The sequence below is a fragment of the Trifolium pratense genome, linkage group LG1 (genome assembly GCF_020283565.1).
Source record: "Trifolium pratense cultivar HEN17-A07 linkage group LG1, ARS_RC_1.1, whole genome shotgun sequence".
Lineage (NCBI taxonomy): Eukaryota > Viridiplantae > Streptophyta > Magnoliopsida > Fabales > Fabaceae > Trifolium > Trifolium pratense.
In genome coordinates, this window is record NC_060059.1 from 27,933,083 (window position 1) to 27,957,005 (window position 23,923).

Consider the following 23,923-nt stretch of genomic DNA (forward strand, 5'->3'; position numbering starts at 1 on the left):
CAGTTTTAGCCCCTATGTTTACCCCATTTTGCAAAATATCAATTTTGACCGAGTCGCTGCTGAAGTGGCGAGTCACTTAAGTGACTCTGCTACCACGTCATGCCACTTAATAAATAACAAAATAAAAAATAAATAGAAAAGGAATAGAAGGAAGGAAGTCACGTGATTTTGAGGGTGTGAATCACAAGGAAAACAAGAAAACAAAGCATCCTCAAAAAATCAAAATGCAAAATCCAGGAACAACAACACCTTTCAAAAAAGAAAAAGAAAAACACCATCAACAATGTTCTTCTTCACTTTCATCATTAAGATCGTGCAAATTTTTGGCTCTTTGTTGTTCAGTCTAACCCCATTTTCAAAGCTGCACAGAATGTTCATGTTATAGGAAAATCTGATTATGTGTAAAAAAAAGGGTCTTCTCTTGTTTCATTTACCCTTCATATGCTGCTTCCATTTTGATTCGTCTTCATTGGCATCGGTTTGTTAGTCTCAGTGCTGATTCTTATCCTCTTGTTTTGTTTATTTTCTTTTTGTAAAATTATGTGTTTGTGATTGTTGGAAATCTTTTCTGGGTTTGTTAGATCTTCTCATTTATCAACATCCTGTTGTTTCTGCCTATAAAGATATGAACTTTGTAAACCATTCAAGCTATATTGGTTGGAAAGAGTGACTTGGATGTTCTTTTGTGTGCAAGTGTATTTTTGAGGGTGTGAATCACATCACTTCCTTCTATTCCTTTTCTATTTATTTTTTATTGTTATTTATTAGGTGGCATGACGTGGCAGCTGAGTCACTTAAGTGACTCGCCACGTCAGCAGCGACTTGGTCAAAATTGATATTTTGCAAAAGGGATAAAATAGGGGGCCAAAACTGTTATTTTGAAAATTAGAAAGTCAAAATCGCAAGTTTGTGAAACTTAGAGTGCCAAAAGTGTAAGTTAACCTAAATTTTATTAACTAATACAAAAAGAGAAGAAGATACAAATTTTAGAGGATTAGACCAAAACTCGAAATAAATAATATGAATTGTTTTTGCCTCATTACAAACCTTACTAGTAAAATCCAGTGAGATAAAACCTAGTAAAGAAAAAAAGAGTGCACAACAATGACAACAATCTAAAAGAAATCACTAACAAATTGTTGAAATGAAAATAAATCAAGCATAATAGAATCTAACACCAAAGTCTTATAATCTCAGTGTCGACCCTTAAAACCAAAATAACACAACCAAACAAGAAAAACAATGACGACATAAACTAATTAAGGAAAACTATATCATTGTTTTGCTACTATGGCATTTTGGTCACTCCTCAGAGTCTGAGTCTGACCGCATGATGTGACCTGCTCGCACATTTAACAATCAATTAACATCAACAAAAAAGAAGCATAAAACAATGTAAGTCTAACCTGAACAAGTTTCGGATAATGTTATAACGAATACGAATTTTACAAAATCGATTGTTGGATTGAAAAATTATATCATATAGATCATCCACGAAAACTTTTAGAAAAATTGAAAATGATTTGATATGTTATTGAGACCCGTCAAAATTAACGGTATTTAATAAAACTCATAAACCGTTAATTTTGATAGATCTTAATAACATATCAAATGATTTTTAATTTTTCTAAAAATTTCTATGGATGATCTATGTGATATAGTCTTTCAATCCAACGATCGATTTTGTAAAATTCGTATTCGTTATAATGTTATTCAAGACTTGTGTATGGTACACCACATGAACCACTTGTTCATGTTAGAAAAAGCCTATAAAACAATGTACTCCGTATAAAAGAGAACAATTTCATTTTGCGTACCTTGCAAATGTGAGGATATGATGGTCTCATTCAGCGCATTAGAACGTTGGGCTTTCTGTTAACATAAATTAATTAACAAATATATGAGTCCTAACTATTTGGTAATGATTACCCAAAGTAATTCATAATTCAATATTTAATTTCAAAAAACTTAAAATAATTGCATCTATAAATGGAGTAAAAAAAATTATGTATGACAACATTGGTTTTCTTATTATAATTTGATTTTCATACAGCTGGTTTTCTAAAAAATAAAAAGTTGTTAGGTCGGATGCCATGAGTTTGAACACTAGTCACTCCACTTTTTATGTGTAAGTTTTAATGACTTTGTCATTTCATCTATGTAAAAAAAAAAGAGTGTTATATGTAGGCAATTCTTTCTCCATTATTATTGAAATATGATGCACATTTTACCGACAAACACGCATGCACGAATCCAGTCTATCCACTTCCTCCTATAACCAAATCTAGAATACTTGTTAAGGGCAAAAGTTAATATGCATAAGGGGATGTTTATGCATGGTGCATAAGCCCAGAAATTGGGGGCTAGAAAATAGGGGGGGCGCGTAGCAGTTGGGGGGCGCGCGTAGCAATATGGGGGGCGCGCATAGCAATTATGCATGGTGCATAAGCTTGGGCTTATGCACCTTAACCGGACCCCTTGTTAAGTAACGATGATGTACATATTTAGAATTTTCTAAAATACATTAATGATTAATAGAATAAATCAATATTAAGAAATGTCAAGAAAATTATAGAATGTAGTATCTACTCGCACTTATAAATTGGTTAACTTATGTAATTGTATTCAAGCCTTTCATAATTCATTTCAATGATTTTGAAGACTTCACCACACTATATATATATATATATCTCCTCCCACAATAAATTGATTAATAATGTGTTGTTTATTATTCCATGATGTGAAATATTTGCTTTAAATTCAACTACACTCTCCAACATTCTACATTCTAAACTAGCACTATTATATGAAATATGTAAATCTATTAAAGCAATATATTATGGAAATACCAATTTTGCCCTTGCTTTCACAATAATTAGCCATGTGTTGCAATTTCATTTGCTATACCATGTTTTGCTTGCAATTTCATTTGCTTTACCTCACTATAATTAAACTCTTTACTATATAATTAGCCATGTTTACTTGCTTGCAATTTCCTTTGCTTTACCATATTCACTATAATCAAACTCTTTACTATATAATTAGCCATGTTAACTATATTTCTTTTCTCTTATTTTTTTAGTCCATATGAAAAATTTCAACAAATTTCGGTCCTTCAAATATTTTTCGTCACAACTTTTAAATCAACTCATGTGTATCGTTTGAAATATATTTTTTTTTTCCAGCAATCATATTTAGTACATTATAGAAATCTCTCTTACAAAAGTTTATTTTTTTTTTAAAGGGGGATGAATTAAATATAAATTTTCATAATTTTGGAACTTAAATATATTAATCTTTCGTAATTATAAACAAAAATTTATTAATCGTTTTTTGTTTCCTTTGATCAAAACATTTTAAGTTAATAAATATTAAAATAATTAATTTCACTCATATATATTTAGGGAAGGAGTTATTAATTTCTACGGGAACCTATATTTCTACTCATATTTTAATACGCGTGACTACTTTTTTATAATATTTACACGGACCAATATTTCTACTCATATATATATATATATATATATATATATATATATATATATATATATATATATATATATATATATATATATATATATATATATATATTAATAAACGTGCCTATTTTTTTTTATAATTTCTACGTGAACTCATATTTTATTACGCGTGCCTATTATTTTATAATTTCTACGAGGACCTGTATTTCTTTTCATATATTAATACAAGTGCCTAGAGTTCTACCCATATAGTAATACGAGTTTTCAAGCATATTATCACAAGTAATCTTATCTCATTCTAGGTAAATATAAAATGCTGTCAACCCAATGAATTATAGTCTACATATTTTAACTCATGTCAAATATTGTATTTTAAAAATTTATAATTAGCTTTAATTAATAGTTGTTTTTACTATATTTCTTTTTTTTTTGGTACAAGTTTTTACTATATTTCTACTAATATATTAATTAATATGCGTGTCTAATTTTTTATAATTTCTAGGCAGACCTATTTTCTACTCATATATAAATATGTGTCTACTTTTTGTAATTTCTATGCGGACCTATATTTCTACTCATATAAATATGTGTTCCTACTTTTTTTTATAATTTCTACGGAATCTATATATATTTCTACTTATATATTAATATACTGCTTATTTTTTTTATAATTTTTACGATAACCTATATTTCTTCTCATATATATAAATACGCGTGCCTATTTTTTTAATAATTTCTCTATACACGTGCCTAAATTTCTTCTCAAATACTAACTACTACTAAGTCATAAAATGTTTCATTAGATAATTCTCTTTTAAATAGAAAACGAGCTAAAGCAGCCATAAATGGAATAAAAAACCATGTATGAAGACATTGATTTTCTATTAAATTATTCAATATATATATATGTTTATTCAGAGATGGGTTTTCAACTGCCTACTCTTACGATGAAGGGAATAAATTCATGGAATAAAACCATCGGCAACTTATGCAATTCTCTATCTATTGGGCTCGTATGAATTAACTTATTTTTGAACTTATGAAACATAGTTTATGCAAATAAGTTTTATGTTACTCCAGTTCACAAGTTCTCATTGATAAAAATAATATTTTCATAAGTTTTTTTTTTTTTTTACTTTTATAAACTATGCAAATAATTTTTATTTTTTTTTTGACTAAAAATAAAATCTTATTTTTATATAAAAAAATGATGTGTATAACGTTCAAAAATAAATCAATATCCAATCAGACTCCAAGTAATAGTGCTTATTTGTTTACATAGGGAAAGTAGAAAATACCAAAAAGTAATTCATGAACTTGTAAATTAGCAGACTCTAATTGACTACACTATGAAAACTTATTCTATAGTTAATTTCAAAGTCATTGTCTCTAAATTAATTTGTGAGCCTTGGTAATAATAATTATAAGCAAATAATTTTCATAATTAACGATAATATTGTGTACCTTTTCTTGGAAAAAATGCTGAATAGTTGTGTTAATGTCATCTTTCCATCGAAGAGTTTCTTCTGCCACTTTAATTCCTCTTAGACATGGTGCTACTGTGACTCCTGATGAGAAGATTTCCATTTGAGGGCATTCTTTAACAGTGAGCCATAGCAAAGATGGGAATATGAAAGTTTGATTCCCATTGCAGAAGCTTCCCAAACTTGACAAAGAAAGGAATTCCATGGCTTCCAAGTTTTGAAATATGATGTCTTCCTGATCTGCTTTTTCATCATCAATCTTCACAACATCCGACATCTTCTCACAATTGCTTATTTTTAATGTTCTGAGTAGAATTAAGCTTTTAGCTGTTGAAGATGTTATCAAATATACCAGCTCTTTGCAATCGAACACCATCAAACAGGTTAAATTTGTGAAAGATGTCGACGATGGTACCAAGCTTATTAAACTCGGACAATTAAACACATATAATTCATGAAGATCTTTTAACAGAGGATGCTCCAATGGAAAGTCTTCTTGCCATATGTGCTTGAGACTTTCCAATTCACGAAGAGTTAAAGCTTTTATTTGCATTGAAATTTGCATACTTAGATAACCGGTAGTGCTTGGGAACAATGTCTCAAAAGAACTATTATGCACAACAAATGTTGCAAGATTAGGAAACATTGTATGACAATATTCATTCAGAAAAGTAGTAGGAGTTTCATCGAAGTATTGCAAATCAAGAATTCGAACATTTGGAAAGATATTTTCTTGATTCAATATTTCCAACACATCTGTGCCATTTATCTTCAAATAATCCCGGTTGTGGCTCAACTGAAAAATTAAACATGTTAGGCTAAAATTTACCTTTTCAATAGAAAACAAAGATTGTTGAAAGTCTAAATTGTAATCCTTTGTTAATTATAAGATTGAACTACCATATTTTGCCACAAACACTTTCCACAAAAATTTCTCCCTTTGCGATAATGATCTCCATCACTATTTCGCCAAAAGCCAATAGACTTACGGTACTGTTTGACCTAGCTTTTTTTAGATGTAGAAACTATTTTAATCATAAAGCTAGAAGTAATAAGTTTAAATTTATTTCATGTATACACTTATATAATTACTCTTACTTCAATTATCTTACTTATTTTTAATATTCTCTCTCGTAATAAATAAGGACATAAGTGAAACTAAACATTTAAAACATTTTAAAATTGATCAAAATTTCTTATACAAATGACAAAAAAAACAATTCCACTTTTGTTTCTTATAAAAAGGACCCTAGGGAGTAAGACTGTTCATGGTTCAATTCGGTCAAAGAACCGAACTGAACTGTAACAACGGTTCAAATAACCGAACCAAACTGTTCATGGTTAACCACCCGCACCTCCCTTACTCCTAATCCACCATTCTTCTTCTCTTGTTATCCCTCCCACCCTAACACCACGCCATAAAAATTTCCGTTGGATCCAAACAACCTTCCTTTACACTTTAATCAAAACATAACTTAGAAAGTGTTAGAAACTTTGAATCTTATAAAATATATTTTATATTAATCTAGTATCTTTTATGATCATATTGTATGTTATTTATTATTTTGATTTGTTATGGATGTAAGATTAAGTTCGTGTATCCCTGTAAATAGAGATCACTAACAAGTCTTTTGTAACATACTATATTTTCTGTCATTATCAATAATATTCAGAGCTATTGTTATTATCTTCTATTTATCTAAATCTCACAAATTTAAAATAAAGGATAGGAACAAAAATAGGAATGGAATTTAATACCATTTAGGAGGACAATCCTCCCACCTAGGCTTATATATTTATTTCCCCAATCCTTTCGAAGATTCTTCAGCATCGGTTCCCAAGTAGTCAAACTTCTCAAATTAGCACCTACCAGAATTCCGAGATACTTAAAAGGGGCCGAACCTTGGGAGCAATTGAGAAATGTTCAAGCCATATTTATAAATTCCAATTGAACATTAACCCCGCACCAAACAACTTTTCCCAAAATTCACCTTCAACTCCAATGCCATTTCGAACCCTCTTAGAATCGTCTTGATGGTCCAAATATTGTTTGCTGAAACCGCACACCTATACATAACATGTCGTTTACATATTGAACATGATAAATATGTAATAACCCCTCATGTCCCACCTTGAAAAGCCCTTAAACATATTCAACTCTATGGCATTCCTCATTACCCAGCTAAATCCCTCCGCCACGAATAAGAAAAGAAAATGTGCTAACGGATCACGTTGCTTAGCCCTCTTTGAATGTTGATTTTTCTTTGGTAGGACTTCCTTTAACATGAACTGACAAGTTACCAGTGTAAGTGCACATGTATTCTCGCTTGTTTTGAATAATGTCAAAAATAGTGTCAAAATTATATTGGTATGATTAAGGCAAAATATGGTCTATAAAGTTTTTCAAATTGCTTTGAAACTTAAGAAAATTCTCTATTTCAGACATTTTGAACAGGTGCATATATATACAAGGTATGAATCATATCATGATTCCCAGAATCTGTGCACCGGTGCATAGAACATTTGAACCGGTTCATGACTCAATTTCTGAAAGTCTGAGACTATTTTGAGCCAGTGCATCATTTTTTTTTTTTTTGAAGAAGCTAAATTAGCCCACCCAAATTGGCACCAGAGATAATCGAACCTCAGACCTCAAGAGGAGCACACTCTCAGGTCCCAAGCCAATACCAATGCACCAACCCAAGTGGGTTGAGCCAGTGCATCATTACCTTGTGATAGGACCAATTTGATATCTAAATGAGAAATAGCAATAAAACAGGGGAAATAGCAACTGTATTATTAATACTAAAAAGGTCAGAGTTCATATGGGATCTAACTTTAAGTACAAAATAGCTATAAGAAAAGGGAAATAGTTATGAAATTGATAGCAAGGTCGTCGAGAGGCATGGACTCTCCTAGGGAATAATTCACCAAATTGATAACATTCTTTCTGTATATAATGCTCAGATCTGTATTCTCTCTCTTCTCAGCCAGCTGGCCCCACCCATGTGTTTTCACAACAAATTAGTTAGTAATGGAGATAGTGGAATTATCATAACTATCAATTTACCCCCCCTCCTTCAAAACTCTCGTTGACATCAAGGAGGAATCCATGAAACTCTGCTCTCATTTTATCCACTGATTCCTAAGAATTTTCAAAAGCATCCTCTAGGGTTGGTTCAAGGTTCCGGTCTTCACTCATACAATCAGGCAAAGGTTGTGGCTCAACATTAGGAGTGATGGCTTTCTTTAACTGTGAAAAACTGGCTGAACCCTTGCATCATATGGTAACTTCAACTTATAAGGGCCATAGTATCTGGGACTAAGATTTTGATTGACCCTCTTAGCCAACTTCTTCAACTTGTATGGTGCTATTTTGAGATAAACCATATCCCCCGCATTGTACTCTACCTCTCTTTTGTGTTTATTAGCTTGATTCCTCATGGTGTCCTGTAATGCATTTCCTGCAAGATCACATTTCTTTCAGCGGTTAACTTATTCGGCCCAGGCTAGCCATTGTGGCCACTGCTTTGGTTTCCTACCAGTCAGACATCTTAGATATGTCTCTAAGCACTTGTTCACAACCTCAGTTTGCCCATCACTTTGTGGGTGATAAGCACTACTGTATTTCAACTTAGTGCTGCCTGTTTGAAAATTTCAGTCCAAAAATGACTTAGGAAAACCTTATCTCTATCTGATACTATTAAGCTACGGAACCCATGTAACCGTACCACTTCCTTGATAAATAATTCAGCAATCTCTTTGGCTGTATAAGGATGGCTGACTGGTATGAAATGTGCATACTTTGTCAGCCTATCCACCACCACCATCACAGTGTCAATACCCTTGACCTTGGGCAAACCTCCAATGAAATCCATAGATATATCGGTCCATATCTGAGTAGGGTTTGATATTTGTTTCTCTGACAAGTTTCACAAGCTTGCATATAATTCTGAATTCTCTTTCTCATAACTTCCCAATACACAGCCCTAGCTATCTTTTTATAAGTCCTCAAGTATCCTGAGTGTCCCCCGGATGCAATGTCATGAAATTCATGCAAGATCCAATCAATTCTCGCTGAATTCTTTGGAATCACTATTCTGCCCTCATGGTACAACCTTCCTCCCTTCAATTTGAACCCATGATGGCTGAAAGGATCAACAATCAATCCCTTCACAATTCCATGCAACTTTGCATCATTCTGCACTTCATCTTCTAGCCCCTCCCAAGCTTCACATTGTACTGTTGTTAGAGTATTGTATTGCATCTGCCTTGAGAGGGCATATGCCACATTGTTTTCCTTTCCAGGCTTATATTTAATCTCAAAATCAATCCCCATAATTTTGAAATCCATTTATGTTGCTCTATCCATAGATATATCGGTCCATATCTGAGTAGGGTTTGATATTTGTTTCTCTGACAAGTTTCACAAGCTTGCATATAATTCTGAATTCTCTTTCTCATAACTTCCCAATACACAACCCTAGCTATCTTTTTATAAGTCCTCAAGTATCCTGAGTGTCCCCCGGATGCAATGTCATGAAATTCATGCAAGATCCAATCAATTCTCGCTGAATTCTTTGGAATCACTATTCTGCCCTCATGGTACAACCTTCCTCCCTTCAATTTGAACCCATGATGGCTGAAAGGATCAACAATCAATCCCTTCACAATTCCATGCAACTTTGCATCATTCTGCACTTCATCTTCTAGCCCCTCCCAAGCTTCACATTGTACTGTTGTTAGAGTATTGTATTGCATCTGCCTTGAGAGGGCATATGCCACATTGTTTTCCTTTCCAGGCTTATATTTAATCTCAAAATCAATCCCCATAATTTTGAAATCCATTTATGTTGCTCTTCTCCCATTGTTCTTTGTTCAGTTAAGAACTTCAAACTTTTCTGGTCAGTATGCACTTTGAAGTGCCTCCCTAGTAAATATGGTCTCCACCTCTTTATGGCAGTCACTATCAATGAAGCACAGACACAGACACGGACACTGATACGTCGACACCGATAAAAATTTGGAAAAATGACATAATTTAATGTAATCATAAGTGTCGGACACCGACACGTGTCCGACACGGACACGCCTAATCTAAGGAGTGTCGGTGCTTCCTAGGTCACTATGGCCATCAACTCTCTCTCATAAACAGACTTTTTCTGAGCTCTATCAGACAAATTCTGACTCGTGTAAGCAATAAGTATCCCTTCTTGCATTAAAACTGCTCCAATACCCTTTCCAGATGCATCTGTTTCTAACATAAACTCTCTTATCAAAATTAGGCATGGCTAAAACTGGTATACTTGTCATAGCTGCCTTGAGTTGATTAAAGGCTTGTTGAGCCTCTTCCCCCATACAAAACTGTCTTTCTTCAATAATTGAGTCAGAGGCCATGCTATTTTCCCATAATTTTTAACAAACTTCTTGTAATAACCAGTCAATCCCAAAAATCCTCTTAGTCCTCTCACATCTTTGGGATTTGGCCATTTCATCATATCTTCTATCTTTCTCGGGTCTGCAGCAACTCCATTTCCAAAAATAATATGCCCCAAGTATTCTATCTCCAATTGAGCAAAAGAACATTTTTTCTGATTTGCATATAACGGATGAGTCTTCAAGGTTTAAAGTATTTCCCTTAAATGTTGTTGGTGGTCATTAGGACTCTTACTGTAAATTAAGATGTCATCAAAAAATACCAAGCTGAATTTTCTTAAATAAGGTCTTAAAACTTCATTCATGAGGGCCTGGAAGGTTGAAGGAGCATTGGTTAATCCAAATGGCATAACCAACTAGTCGACGAAACTCGCAACCTAGTTTTCTCCTTTACACTTAGTTAAAAACTCGTTTATCGTTAACTTGCTTGCATCGATTAAAACCATTGATTACTCAATTGATTAATTTCATCTCAAAACAATCAATTGTGAACTTTAGCTTATCTTATCGAGTTTTTCAATTTACACGCATTGTCTCTCTTTTCGCGATAGACGTTTCGATCTAGAGGTGCTTTCGCGTCGTAACGCATTTTTTTAAATGTTCATAGTTGAACCTCAACTTATTCACCCTTCTAAGTCGTTGCCATAACGTCTAGCAACCGGCAAAAACACGCACAAATCCAATCTATCCACTTCCTCCCAAAACCAACTCTAGATTATTTGTTAAGTAAACCAACTCAAAAAAAATCTAATACTTTAGTAGTGAATAGAATAAATCAATACCACATATGTATTAAGAAATGTTTTGAAAATTTTAGAATGTAGTATACCTCTCACACGTACGATGTATTCAAGCCTTTGAGAATTCATATCAATGATATTGAAGATTTCACCACACTATATATTTCCTTCTACAATAAATTGTTTACAAATGTGTTGTCTATTGTCCCATGATGTGAAACATTTGCTCTAAGTTAAACTACACTATCCAGCATTCTGTGTTCTAAATTAACACTACCTACTATCTCAAATACTAATGATTACTAAGTCAGAGTATATATGTTTCATTAGATAATTCTCTTTTATAATTTCAAAAAACTTAATAATTGCAAGCATATATGGAATAAAAAAATCATGTATGAAGACATTAATTTTCTTGTGACTAATACTGCAAAACTGCAAAAGGATAAGGTCTTAACATATAGTTTTTTGGTACATTGGAAAAGAAAAAGAAAAAAGCAAAAAAGACTAAACTCTAAGGTGAAATACCCTAGTAAGGAGAAAAAACGTATAGTTTGATTTTCACACGTCCGGGTTTTTAAAAATTTAAATTGAATTTTGTAAACAAATTTTTTTTTAATTGAATTATTCAATATATATATATGGTAAGAGTTTCTTTCTCCATTACTAAGGGTCCATTTGGATTATTAACTTATGATTATGCTTATGAAAATAAATAAATTTTTATGTTACTTCATAAGTTCTAACTAGCGAAATTTGTATCTTAATAAGTTGTTTTTTCATAGACTACCTTGACAAACTTATAAATAATACATAAAAACTTATTTATTTGTATATGTTGTTTTGCATAAACTCAAAAATAAATCAATCAAACTCTAAGTAATAGTGCTTAACTTTCATACATAGGGAAAATTAAGTTGAAAAAACCAAAAACTAATTCACGAATATAAATATTAGGATGTTTTTAGGTATTTAAATTTTGATTTTACGAACTTGTAAATTTACAGACTCTCTTATTGACTGGGAGTGGATTCTCTCCCTTGACATTACCATGCAGTGAATTTGTAGCCCTCAGATTGAAAAATAAAAAATTAAAAAATATTAGATATGCAGTTTTAAAGGTAAGGATGATGACTGCTCCCTCTCCAGTGAAAAACACACTGGAGACAATCCTTTTCCGACTTATTGACTACACTACGAAAAATTATTCTACAGTTAATTTCAATGATAAACAAATAATAATAATAAGCAAATGATTTTCATAATTAACAATGATAATGTGTACCTTTTCTAAGAATAAATGTTGAATAGTTGTGTTAATGTCACCTTTCCATCGCATAGTTCCTTCTACCACTTCAATTTCTGTCAAATATGGTGCTACCGTGACTCCTGATGAGAAGATCTCCATTTTAGGGCATTCTTGAACAGTGAGAGATTGCAAAGATGGGAATATGAATGTTTGATTCCCATTGCAGAAGCTTCTCAAACTTGACAAAGAAGTTAATTCCATGACTTCCAAGTTTTCAAATATGATGTCTTCCTGATCTGCTTTTTCATCATCAATATTCACAACATCCGCTTTTTCATCATCAATATTCACAACATCCGACATCTTCTTACAATTCATTATTTTCAATATTTTGAGTTGAATTAAGCTTTTAGCTGTTGAAGATGTCATCAAATAATTCAGCTTCTTGCAACTGTCCACTACCAAAGTAGTTAAATTTGTGAAAGATGTTGACGATGGTGCCAAGCTTATCAAACGTGGACAATTCCGTACATATAATTCACGAAGATCTTGTAACAAAAGATAGTCCAATGGAAAGTCTTCTTGCCAGATGTGCTTGAGCATTTCCAATTCAGAAAGCATCAAAGTTTTTATTTGCTTTGAAATTTGCATTCTGGGATAACTAGTAGCGGAGAATAATGTTCCAATATAACTTTGACGCACACATAATGTATCAAGATTAGGAAATATTGTGTGAGAATATTTATTCAAAAAAGTTGTAGGAGTTTCATCCAAGTATCGCAAATATAGAGTTTGGACTTTTTCAAAGATATGTTCTTGATTCAACACTTCCAACAAATCTGTACGATTTATTGTCAATTCCTCCAAGTTGCGACTCAACTGAAAAATTAAACATCCAAAAATAAAATAACTACCAGTTATTATCATTTATGACAAAGGCAGATAAAGAAAAACAAGTTAAGGTAAAATTTACCTTTTCAATAGAAAACAATTCCAAATGGTTGAAGGCACAACGAGATACTTCAAGTTCCTTTAATGAAGGCAAATCTAGAGAATGCTTTCCACGGTAGAAGCTCGTAAGATTTTTCAAACTAATTAGTCGCAATTTATTCAATTGAGGAAAAGTAAAGCTATGTTCCATTGATCCTTCTCCCATTGCAACAATTTCCTCAACTCCGAAAGAGTCTATCACAAGCTTTTCAAGATGTACAAGATCTTCACATAGTGACAATGGAAATATATATAACAAACTTTGACACTTAGAAACTTTCACCATGCATAAGTTTCCAAAGTTTATAATTTCATGAGGATCCTCATTCCATATTTGCTTCAATTTTGGTAAACTAGACAAAGTCAATTTTTTCAATTGAGTCCTTTGTTTCACCAATGTGTCTTTAGACTTCATACCTTTCACATCAAACACTGCTTCTAATGAATCACAATCTCTCACTTCTAGTTCTTCCAATCCATATAGCACTTGCATCACATTTGATGGAAAAAGTACATGTGATAAAAAATCACATCTGTGCACCACTAGATGTTTCAAATTGCAAAATACATTTTGTTCAATTTCACTATACCACAAATCCTTCATCTCAGGGTAGTCAGATAAGGCCAAATATTTGAATTTACGAAATGCAACCTGATCCATGAAATCAATATATCAACTGTATATTAAGAGACAAATTACAATTATTATCTTTTAAACCGTGTATATTTATTTTTTACTAAATTGCTAGCTTGTTGGTCTCTTACATTTATTTTAAATTTTATGTTAGTGCCATGAATTTAACAAAGTTTCAAGTTATTGTCTCTTAAATGTGTACCTTCACCATTTTAAATAAAATACCAAATTTTTTGTTGACAAAATCCACCTTTTGACTAATTAATTATGGTAGAAGTTTACCTTTTAACTCTTTTTTTTTTTAGGTCGACACACTTAAATATCATGTATCCAAATAAAAAACAAAAGTGCATACCTTATCTTCAAACATGCTGGTTATTGTATCATTTAGGTTTCCCTTCCAAAACCATTCTTCATCATTTTCTGCAGTTTTAACTTTTTGAAGATTTGGTGTACTTGTGTATCCTTCAGAAAAAACCTTCATGCGGGGACATTCTCTCACAATTACTACTTCCAACAATGGAAATTTGAAGAAGCACTTACTGGAGCAAAACTGATTGAGGCTAGGCAAACATTCCAACATCAATATTTGTAAACTAATAAATGTAATGTGAATGTTTTCCTCTGCAATAATTATTTCTTCAAGTGAAGCACAGTCTTCTATCTTTAGTGTTACGAGCTTGTTCAAACTTTGTGCGGTAAGAGATGTAATTAATTTTGTTAGCCCATTGCAATCTTTTATCCCTAAATATACCAAATGAGTAAAGGTGACTGAGGAAGGCAGCAAATTTATCAGACTAGAACAACTATAAACCCATAAGAAATCAAGGAACTCAAGAACTGAGTCAGTTTGAAATCCTTCCTCACATATATGTTCAAGGTTAGGTAATGCAACCAATGACAACCGTTTAATTTTTGTGCAACCAATGAAATCCTTCCTCACATTTTGGAATATCTTCTTAAAGCAACTATGTTCAACACATAAATACTCAAGACTGCGCACATTTTGTAGAAACCGGTAAGGAAATTGAATATCTTCATTCTTATAAGAAGACAAACGAAGAGATGCCATCTTTGTGAATAGGCCACTTGAGTTTTGGGCTTGCAATATCATGTTAGCTTCCTTACAATCTATTCTCAACTTTTCCAAATTTGGAATCACCTAAAACACATTAAACAACAATTAAACATTTAATATTGACTCGAAAATAATTACTACTGACCAGATTTGATTTGTATTTTATACTTTTCTCGTAATTACCTCTGTACTTTTTTCAATTTTGTATCGACTCTCATACATACATATATAGATATATTATCAAATATCAAATGTATATATCCGACTATTAAGTAAACTATTTTAATATATAAATTATGGTTGCAAATATTATTCTCTCAATTCATCGTGGTTGGATCCTCTCCTTCACTCTCCTCTCCATCTCTTTCGACAGAAGGAAGTAACACAAATTTCTACTCACAAGTTGTATTAATGCAAATTATTATATGTAAATTTACATGATATGCATACCTCTTCGACAATGAAAGGTGGTTCTTGCGTTATAACAAAGAGGTTGTCATCTTGACGATTGGAGCTTCTTGTAGATAGAGGTCTGTACAAATTCAACTTTGGACAATGAACGACATCAATGTCATTCAAAGATGGACATGATACGGTATGCTTTTTAGCATAGAAACCCTTGAGTTTACCTAAATACCAAAGCAATAAAGTACTCAGTTGATTTAACTCAAATATGGGAGCTACATTCACACTAGATTCTTTCTCCTCTGCAACAATTTCCTTCATGTTTCCACAGTCTATTATATGAAGTTCCTTGAGATGTGAGCAACGAGTGGCTACGGAAAGTGGTAATAGATACTCCAAGCTTGCACAAAATTTTAGTTTTACATTTATTAGATTTTGGAAACTAAGAATTTCTTCAGGATTCCCACTCCATATCTTTTTTAGCTTCGGCAATCCATCTATAGTAACTTCTTTCAAATGGGTTGTATCTTCTACACTGGTACTTTCTTTGAAGCTCAGTTCAAATATTGCTTCCACTAAAGCACAATTTGTAACCTCCAACATCTCTAGCTTATTATATCTTTTTTGCATTGAAGAGGGAAAAACCACCACAATTTTATTACAATTCTTCACTTGCAACATCTTCGAAGTTTCAAATTGCCGGTGCCATATTGTCTTCAAGTTCTCCATGTCCTTCAATATGATTTTCTCTAATTTGCAAAACTGAACCTATGATTTCATAAATAATGCAATATCATTTATAAATAAGTTTTTAAATGGAAGTTTAAATTAATTAATGGTAGAATCACCATACCTCTTCTGATGCACTGTTTCCCTCTTCTTTAGTTATAATCTCCTCCATCATAGCACAATTACTTATTTCAAGGTGTTTGAGGTTCTTAAAACTTCCAACCACAGTAGATGAGAATAAGTATTTCAACCCGCCACAATTATCCACAATCAAGCTTGTCAAGTTGTACATTGAATGATAATTGTCATCCCAAATTTTATTCAAATTCAGGAGTGAGCTTAATTTGAGGGTATCCAAATTAGGAAATGCAACCTAAGTAAAAACAAATTGACTTAATCACAATGAGGAAAAAAGGGTTCAAATAGTTGTATATATTTTATTAATGTTGAATTACAAAACCAGAGAGAGAAGTTGAGAGATGGTGAAATAAGCAATATGATTCATCTGAATCTTCTAGTTATTTATAAAGAATCACTTTTGATGACTTTGTGTCATTACATGTTATCTTAGCCATTTCAAGTCACATTTAGGGTCTTTTTGATGTTTTTTAGCCATAAAATAAGAGGAAATTACATAGTAAAGGAGTTTGCTTGGATTGCAACAAACAGGAGGGAAAATTTGAACTTTGAAGTTTCATACTGCGCGTAGCGGAGAGGCTCCTGTGCGCAGTGATATTTTGAGAATTGTTGGCCATTTGGGGCGGAGTTCTGCGCGCGGCACAGCTGTTCTTGTTCTTATGGTGCATAGCGTAGCTCTAGCCTGCGCGTGGCGCAGTGGATCTGGCGCGTGGCGCAGGAACGAGATCTTATATAAGGAAAGCTCATTTTTGGAATCAGGTTCGGATTTTTGGAGAAGAACTGATATTTTGACGACCTTTGAAGATTGGAGCTAGATTTCCTTGATCTTTGAGAGAAGATTGATCAAATTCCTAACCAATTCTCGCCATGGATGCATCTCCAACTATGATCTTGATGGAGTTGTCTCCAATTGTCATGGAGAACTAAACATTTTAAGGTTGGATCTAGATTAGGAATAGAACTATGAATTTCTGTGTGTAATCTCTACTTTAATGGAGAACTAAACCTCTAAGGTTAGTTTCTCTTGATCAAAGTTTGAATTGATTTTGGATTTCAATTGTTATGAGAATATTGATTGAAATTGGACCTAAATATATTGAGCATTAGTTGATTCTTTAGAGATCTGGAATGAATTAGTGTGATTAAAGGATTAATAAGCTTAATTGCCTCCATCAATCATAGCTTCTACCAAGATATTGGGAATCTATGAATGATGGTGAGGATGAACCAACCAAGACATTGGTGTTCATCACCATAGTTAATACAATCATAACATTTGAGGAATTCTCATTACATTAAGGTGGATTACCGTTGATTTTCATGTTCAAAGACTTTTCCAAGATCCAATCTAACTTTTACTACTTGAATTTCAAAAAATCTTTCTATTCAATTTGTGCTCATGTTTACATTTGTGTTAAGTAATGTTCATAATTGCCTTGGTTTGAAGTAAACAATCCCTGATGATCGATAAACTCTTATTACTTGCGATAAAAGGTACACTTGCCTAATATCTAACACCTTATTATCTCAACTATTATATAGAAAAATAAATAAAATATTATAGTTTTTTCAATAGAAAATATTAATAATTAGTGTTGTTATAAAATTGAACTCAACTTCTTTACTACCTTTATCCCACTCACTACTCAAAGTTATATTAAGAATTTCAAAATCATGAAGAAACACAATGAAAAATACATCAAAATGAGTAACATCGAGAAACCGTGTAACCAAGGCAACAAAGTTGGGACAGATCATAAGAGAATCTTTTGAAATTGTCCTCAATTCACCAAACCAAATATGATTTGCAGAAATGACAATTCTTAGAAATGACAATATCAAAGTAAACAATTTTTCATTTACTCTTTTTATACTCAATTGTTTTTTTTTACTAAACATGCCAATTTATCCATTAATTAATCTGTTTACACATCACAATTGAATTCATATCATTTGTAGCTAAAGAAGCTTAAAAAAATAACATACCTGAGCATTGAAAAAAGGAGCAGAAACATCAGGCTCTAAACCATGATAATTTTGCTTACTTCTGGAAACCGTCGAAGAATAAGAGAAGAAATCATCAATTGTCTCCAAATGTTCTAAAGTCAAAGAACGCAATAGAAGAAAATCAATTTTTTCATTAGCTGTATCATTATTTGCACTTGAATTGATGTCTTCGATCACTATCTCCTTCATATAATTGCAGTCGCAGACTTCAATTTCTGAAAGGTGGGAAAGTCCTTTAACCATTGTATAGGAGAAAAGATATTTTAATTGGACACAATTTTTGACTTTGATAACACTAAGACATCCAAAAGAAGTAATTGAAAGTGGACCATGACATATATGCTCCAAGTTTTTAAGATTGTGAAGTACTAGTGTTTCCAAGATGGGAAAGGACACATGGATTTGATTCCTCTCTTTCGAGTCAACAATGTGCTTCATGTTTGCATTATTTTGGACGCGAAGATGTTTCAGCAATGGAAATCCTTTCCCATTTAGTTGATATAGCACATTATGAATTCCATCAACATCATCCAAGTACAAATTCTCAACATCTTTAATCAATGCTTTAATTCCGTGCTCTAAATGTATGTTGGTACCAAGTTTGAGCATCAATGTTTTTAAGGTTCCATCCTTAATGTCTGCCCATTCCCATACATCTCCAATAGCAATTTTAAAAAGATTCAGCTTCTCAAACATCAATTGAATGTCACTTGGCAACATCCAAGTCTCTCGAATTTGTAATTCTAGAGCAGTCAAGTTGGGTAGTTTATGAAGCTCAGCAATGCTAGCATTTCCATTTTGAACGGTTGAATTCACATCTTCCCAATTAATAGAGGTATTGCCCATGTACAACTCCTCCAATTTAATCAAACTTGATAAAATATTGGATGGGAGTACTTCAATTCCTGAATTGCTCAAATCAAGCATTCTCAATTGAGTCAATCTCCCTATTTCTCTCGGGAACTTGATCATAGATGATTTCCAAATGCGAAGAATTTCTAAATTTTGCAGACCTTCTATTGCATCCATATTTTCCAAAATGCAGAAATCCAAACACAGGGTTTTAAGGTCGGGTAGGAACCGAAATGAGGTGGGTAATGAAGACAAGTTCAGACATGTTAAATTTAGCACTCTAAGGCTGCCCAACCCCTCAAAAAAAGTATCGGGGATCTTTAAAGATCGGTTCTTACTAGACAAAAAGAACAACTTAATGTTTGGACAAACAATCGTTCGTGGAAGCTCCTGGATATGACACTGTCGTAGAACAATCTGCATGCACCTATTTAAAAAAGCATTGGTTGGCAATTCTTCATTTGACTGTTTTCTTAGAAATACATGTTTGTCCCTACATGCTATGAAGGTAGCAAAATCACAAACAAAATCATGCATTAGGATATTCCCACCTGTTTTAACATCAAGCAAAAGACAAGTCTCCTCCAAAGCTCTGATTATTGTGTAAAGTTTGTTTCTTGCCTCATCCATGGTATTAACATACTTTAATATATTCAAACCCATTGCAACTTTCAGAAAGTACTCTACATTTTCACCTTTGATTAATGCAAAAAGAAGGAAGAGATCCCTCATTTCATCACTCTCCAACGAGTTGTAACTCAATTCCAAAGCAGAATAAGTTAACCCGTCCATCTCTATATGATCATTACATTGTAATTTCCTCAATACCTCTTTCCAAGATTGCATGTCTCTCTTATTTCTCATTGCACGTGCCACTGTCACTACCCTAAGAGGCAAACCTTCACATTTTTGGGCAACTTGAAATGCTACATCTTTTAAATTTTTATCTTTAACCACATCCCCAGCCATAAATTGAAACAAGTTCCATGTCTCGTTTTCACTCATAAGTTCAAGTTTGAAAGTGAAATTCTTTGGAACATCCATTTGCACCAACACATCTTGATTTCTACTTGTCATCAATAATTTGCATCCATTATGTTCATTACCAAATGGGATTCCCACTTCCTTCAAATCAAGCATGGTCCATATATTATCTAGAATGACAAGGATACTTTTCTCCATCTTGATTCTTTGTCTTAGGCGATTTGCTCTTCCAAAAATTGTCTCCTCATCGAATCGCAAACCCAACAAATCTGCAATCTCTCCTTGAATGGTTTTAAAGTCTGGATTTTTGGATACATGTGCTATAACCACTTTATCGAACAACTTATGTTGCTTTGCTATTAGAGCAACATCTTCCACCAGAGTGGTCTTACCCACCCCACCCAAACCATAGACCCCAATGTTGCGTGAATTGAGGTCTGATAGAGCCTTCACAATATCCTCCTTAAGGGACTCCCTTGTCTCATACTTTTCATTACCTCTTGTTGAGGAAGAGGATGCTACTCCATCTAGGCTTGGAAGGTAACCAAATCGATCAAACATCCCTTTTCCGTGAACTTGGACAACATCGTGTGCAATTTTTGTTGCTTTCCTACTTAGTTGATGACGCAAAATCAAATTGGGGAACCCCCATGTTGAGCACCTGACATTGGCACGACGAGGTTCTTGTTGAAGCTGATTTGCAGTTTCAATTACCTCGTTCACTTTCTCCAACCAGTTCACCACATCTCTTTCAATTTCTTTACCATTTCGCCTTTCTTCTTCAACCGAATGAAATACTCTTTCTCTTGCAGCCTGGAGGTCATTGACATTATCCGCTAACATCTTAAAATTGCCTTTGTAGAATATCAAGTAACTTGCTTGACGTCCAATAGGCGCAACAGTATAATCTACTACTTTTCCAACAATGGAAGTTAGAATTTCCATTGAGTTGATCTGAAATTAAAAGTAAAAGAGAGAGGAAACTTGACACATCTTTGATGAATAATTGCAAATATGAAAAAGAATGTAAGCATTGATTAAAACTAAATAAATGTAATATGTTCTAAAAATAAATTTCAATAGTACATGTTGATTTGTGCATATTGAATTTCATTACTATATAAAAAATTATATAGATTTTTTACTCTTATAAAAAGCGAATTTTACAAACAAAAAAATGGAATTTTGGTTTTGGTATCAGTAAAAAAATTGACTTTCACATGTATCAAAAAAAAAATTGACTTTCATCCCTTCAAGTTTGAAAAGTACAGTACTATATTTAGCCTATGTAAAATGTGCTAATTTTTGTTTTGGTTCTTGCAAAACTACATCACTTGATTTTTTTCCTTCTAATATCCAAACTCTTTTTTTTTTTTTTTTTTGAAAATATACTTTTCAAATATAATAAATATTAATTTATTGATTATAAAATTGTACTTAGGGGTGTCAAAAATATGCATTTATCGATTATCCATCCAATCCATTCACTAATGGATCCATCCAATCCATCCATAAGTAAAAAAATTAGTTAATGGATTGGATCAAATCCATCCATTTAATTAAAATGTTTTCTCTTCCGACACCCCGTGATTCATTTATACCCCCAATATTCCAATTTTGCCCTTGCAGAAAAATTCAGTTCGCAGAAACCGATTTTTTTCTAGTGCAAATTCAGAGTAAATTTCGGTTTCTAGAATCCGAATTTTTTTCCAAGGACAAAATTGGAAATTCAAAGGGTATAAAAGAAACACGGGGGGTCGGAAGAGAAAACATCTTTAATTAAATGTATGGATCCAATCCATCCACCCTAATTTTAAAATCAAATGGATCATTGATTATTATTAATTTTAAATCCAATGGATAACTATTTTTTAAAAAAATAAAATAAAACAAACAAACAATTCAAAAATATAAAAAAATTTAAAAAAATAAAAAGTTAAAATTGTTAATAATATTTAGAGATGGATCATTACCAATAAAAAGTACAATAAATTTATATAAAAATAAAACATAAATAATTTATTGTCAAAAAGTATAAAAAGGTTGGAAACAAACCAAAAAAAACTATTTTTTTTTAAAAAAAACTGAAAAAAAATCTCAAAAATAAGAATTTTTTTCCAAAAAAAGAAAATATTTAAATTAATATAAATATTTAAAATATAGTATAATTTAATAAAAATATATTAAAGTAAAATGGTGGTGGTCAACGCATGAGTATTACCGGCGTTGACCACCGTGTTGACCTTTGGTCTCCACCATGACTATTTACCTATTTATTTATTAAATTATATAAATAAATTTTGTTTGGGTCTAGTTAAACAATTGTTTTGGGTTAATATACACAAATTCAATTCATACATAAAATAAATAAAATTTTGTTTTTAAGATAATTATAAAATCTGATTTTTTTAATCCATTAATAAATATGTTTTAATTTATTTTTGAAAATCATATATATTTATAGACGGATCGGATGGATATAATCCATTTAAAATACCATAATGGATGGATTGAATTAGATTTTATCTCTAATGCATGGATTTGATTGGATTCTTTGAATAAATTTTAATGAATTGATAATGGATTAATGGATTACTTTGATCCATCTATTAGCAATCTAATCCAAATCCATCTATTTTGACACCCCTAGTACTCTTTATTTTATTTTTTGGTGTGTGCATCTTTTAATCAAGTTAAAATAAAGTAATTAAATAGATAGTAAAAAATTGGCAAAACCAAAACAATGAAGAGTCATGGATCTCTCTTACCTTGAATCAACAAAACAAGTGGTGCTATTGATGAGTACTGTTGATTGACGGTGCGTTCTACAACGACGACTTCAAAAAGCAGAAACTAACTAAATGATGATCTGCAAAACAACAATATTAAAACAAAATAGTACAATCACAATTTGCAAAATATTAGTGAAGTGAAGGAGAACAAATTAATTAATGTATACCTCCAACTACTTGTTCAACAAACTCTCCAACCTTTCAAATCAACAGAGCCAATTAAAAAAATGCAGAAAAATAAATATATGAGATCATTTTACTTCACTTTTTCTAGTTTTCTTTTTTCTTTTTTTTTTATATGAATGGAAAAATAACAAAACAAAAAACTGAAAGACAGATTAATAAAACAAAAATAAGAAGAGGTTGAAAACTGAGATCTGAAAGACGAAGTGCAAATATCTTTTGTATAGTTTTGAAGCTGTTTTGGTTTCTTTGCTCGGATGAGTACTTTGAGGAATAATAATTGAGCTAAAACTTTGTTGAAGTGATTAAAGCTCTTTTGGTTTGTTGGTCGGACTGGGTGGCTTTGATTTAGATAATGATAAGGCATTTTACTACTGTAGAACCTTTTTAAAAGTTAAGTACCAATTCTACTATACTCCATGATTGTACTCCTAAACAATACTGGGTTATTCGATGTTTTCTCTCCCCACCCCCCGTGAATCTTTTATCCCCCTGAGTTTCCAATTTTGCCCTTGAAAAAACTTCGGTTCGTAGAAACCGAAGTTTTTTTTTTGCCTTGAAAACAAATTTCGGTTTCTAAAAACCGAAATTTACTCTGAATTTGCACTAGAAAAAATTCGGTTTCTGCGAACCGAATTTTTTACAAGGGCAAAATTGGAATATTGGGGGTATAAAAGAAACACGGGGGGCCCGAAGAGAAAACATCGGGTTATTTACTTCGTCAATCAATTCTACGATACTCG

At 32.3% G+C, this 23,923-nt stretch overlaps 1 protein-coding gene across 2 annotated transcripts; it reads right to left on the bottom strand.

Annotated features, from left to right (window-relative positions):
- Nucleotides 1-736: 736 nt before the first annotated feature.
- LOC123924699 lies at nucleotides 737-23,630 on the bottom strand. 2 transcript variants are annotated; one of them, XM_045977658.1, is made up of 11 exons: nucleotides 23,165-23,630; nucleotides 22,974-23,074; nucleotides 18,349-21,159; nucleotides 16,349-16,597; nucleotides 15,541-16,263; nucleotides 14,368-15,174; nucleotides 13,362-14,030; nucleotides 12,425-13,267; nucleotides 4,944-5,759; nucleotides 1,818-1,872; nucleotides 737-1,340 (listed from the first exon to the last, which is right to left on the bottom strand). In XM_045977658.1, the coding sequence occupies exons 3-11, from the start codon at nucleotides 21,148-21,150 to the stop codon at nucleotides 1,303-1,305; spliced, it is 7,002 nt and encodes a 2,333-aa protein (XP_045833614.1). In that variant the 5' UTR covers nucleotides 21,151-21,159; nucleotides 22,974-23,074; nucleotides 23,165-23,630; the 3' UTR covers nucleotides 737-1,302. The 2 variants fall into 2 exon arrangements, with proteins under 2 accessions (XP_045833614.1, XP_045833623.1); XM_045977667.1 differs by lacking the exons at nucleotides 737-1,340; nucleotides 1,818-1,872 and having other exon boundaries at nucleotides 5,530-5,759; nucleotides 12,466-13,267.
- Nucleotides 23,631-23,923: the final 293 nt, after the last annotated feature.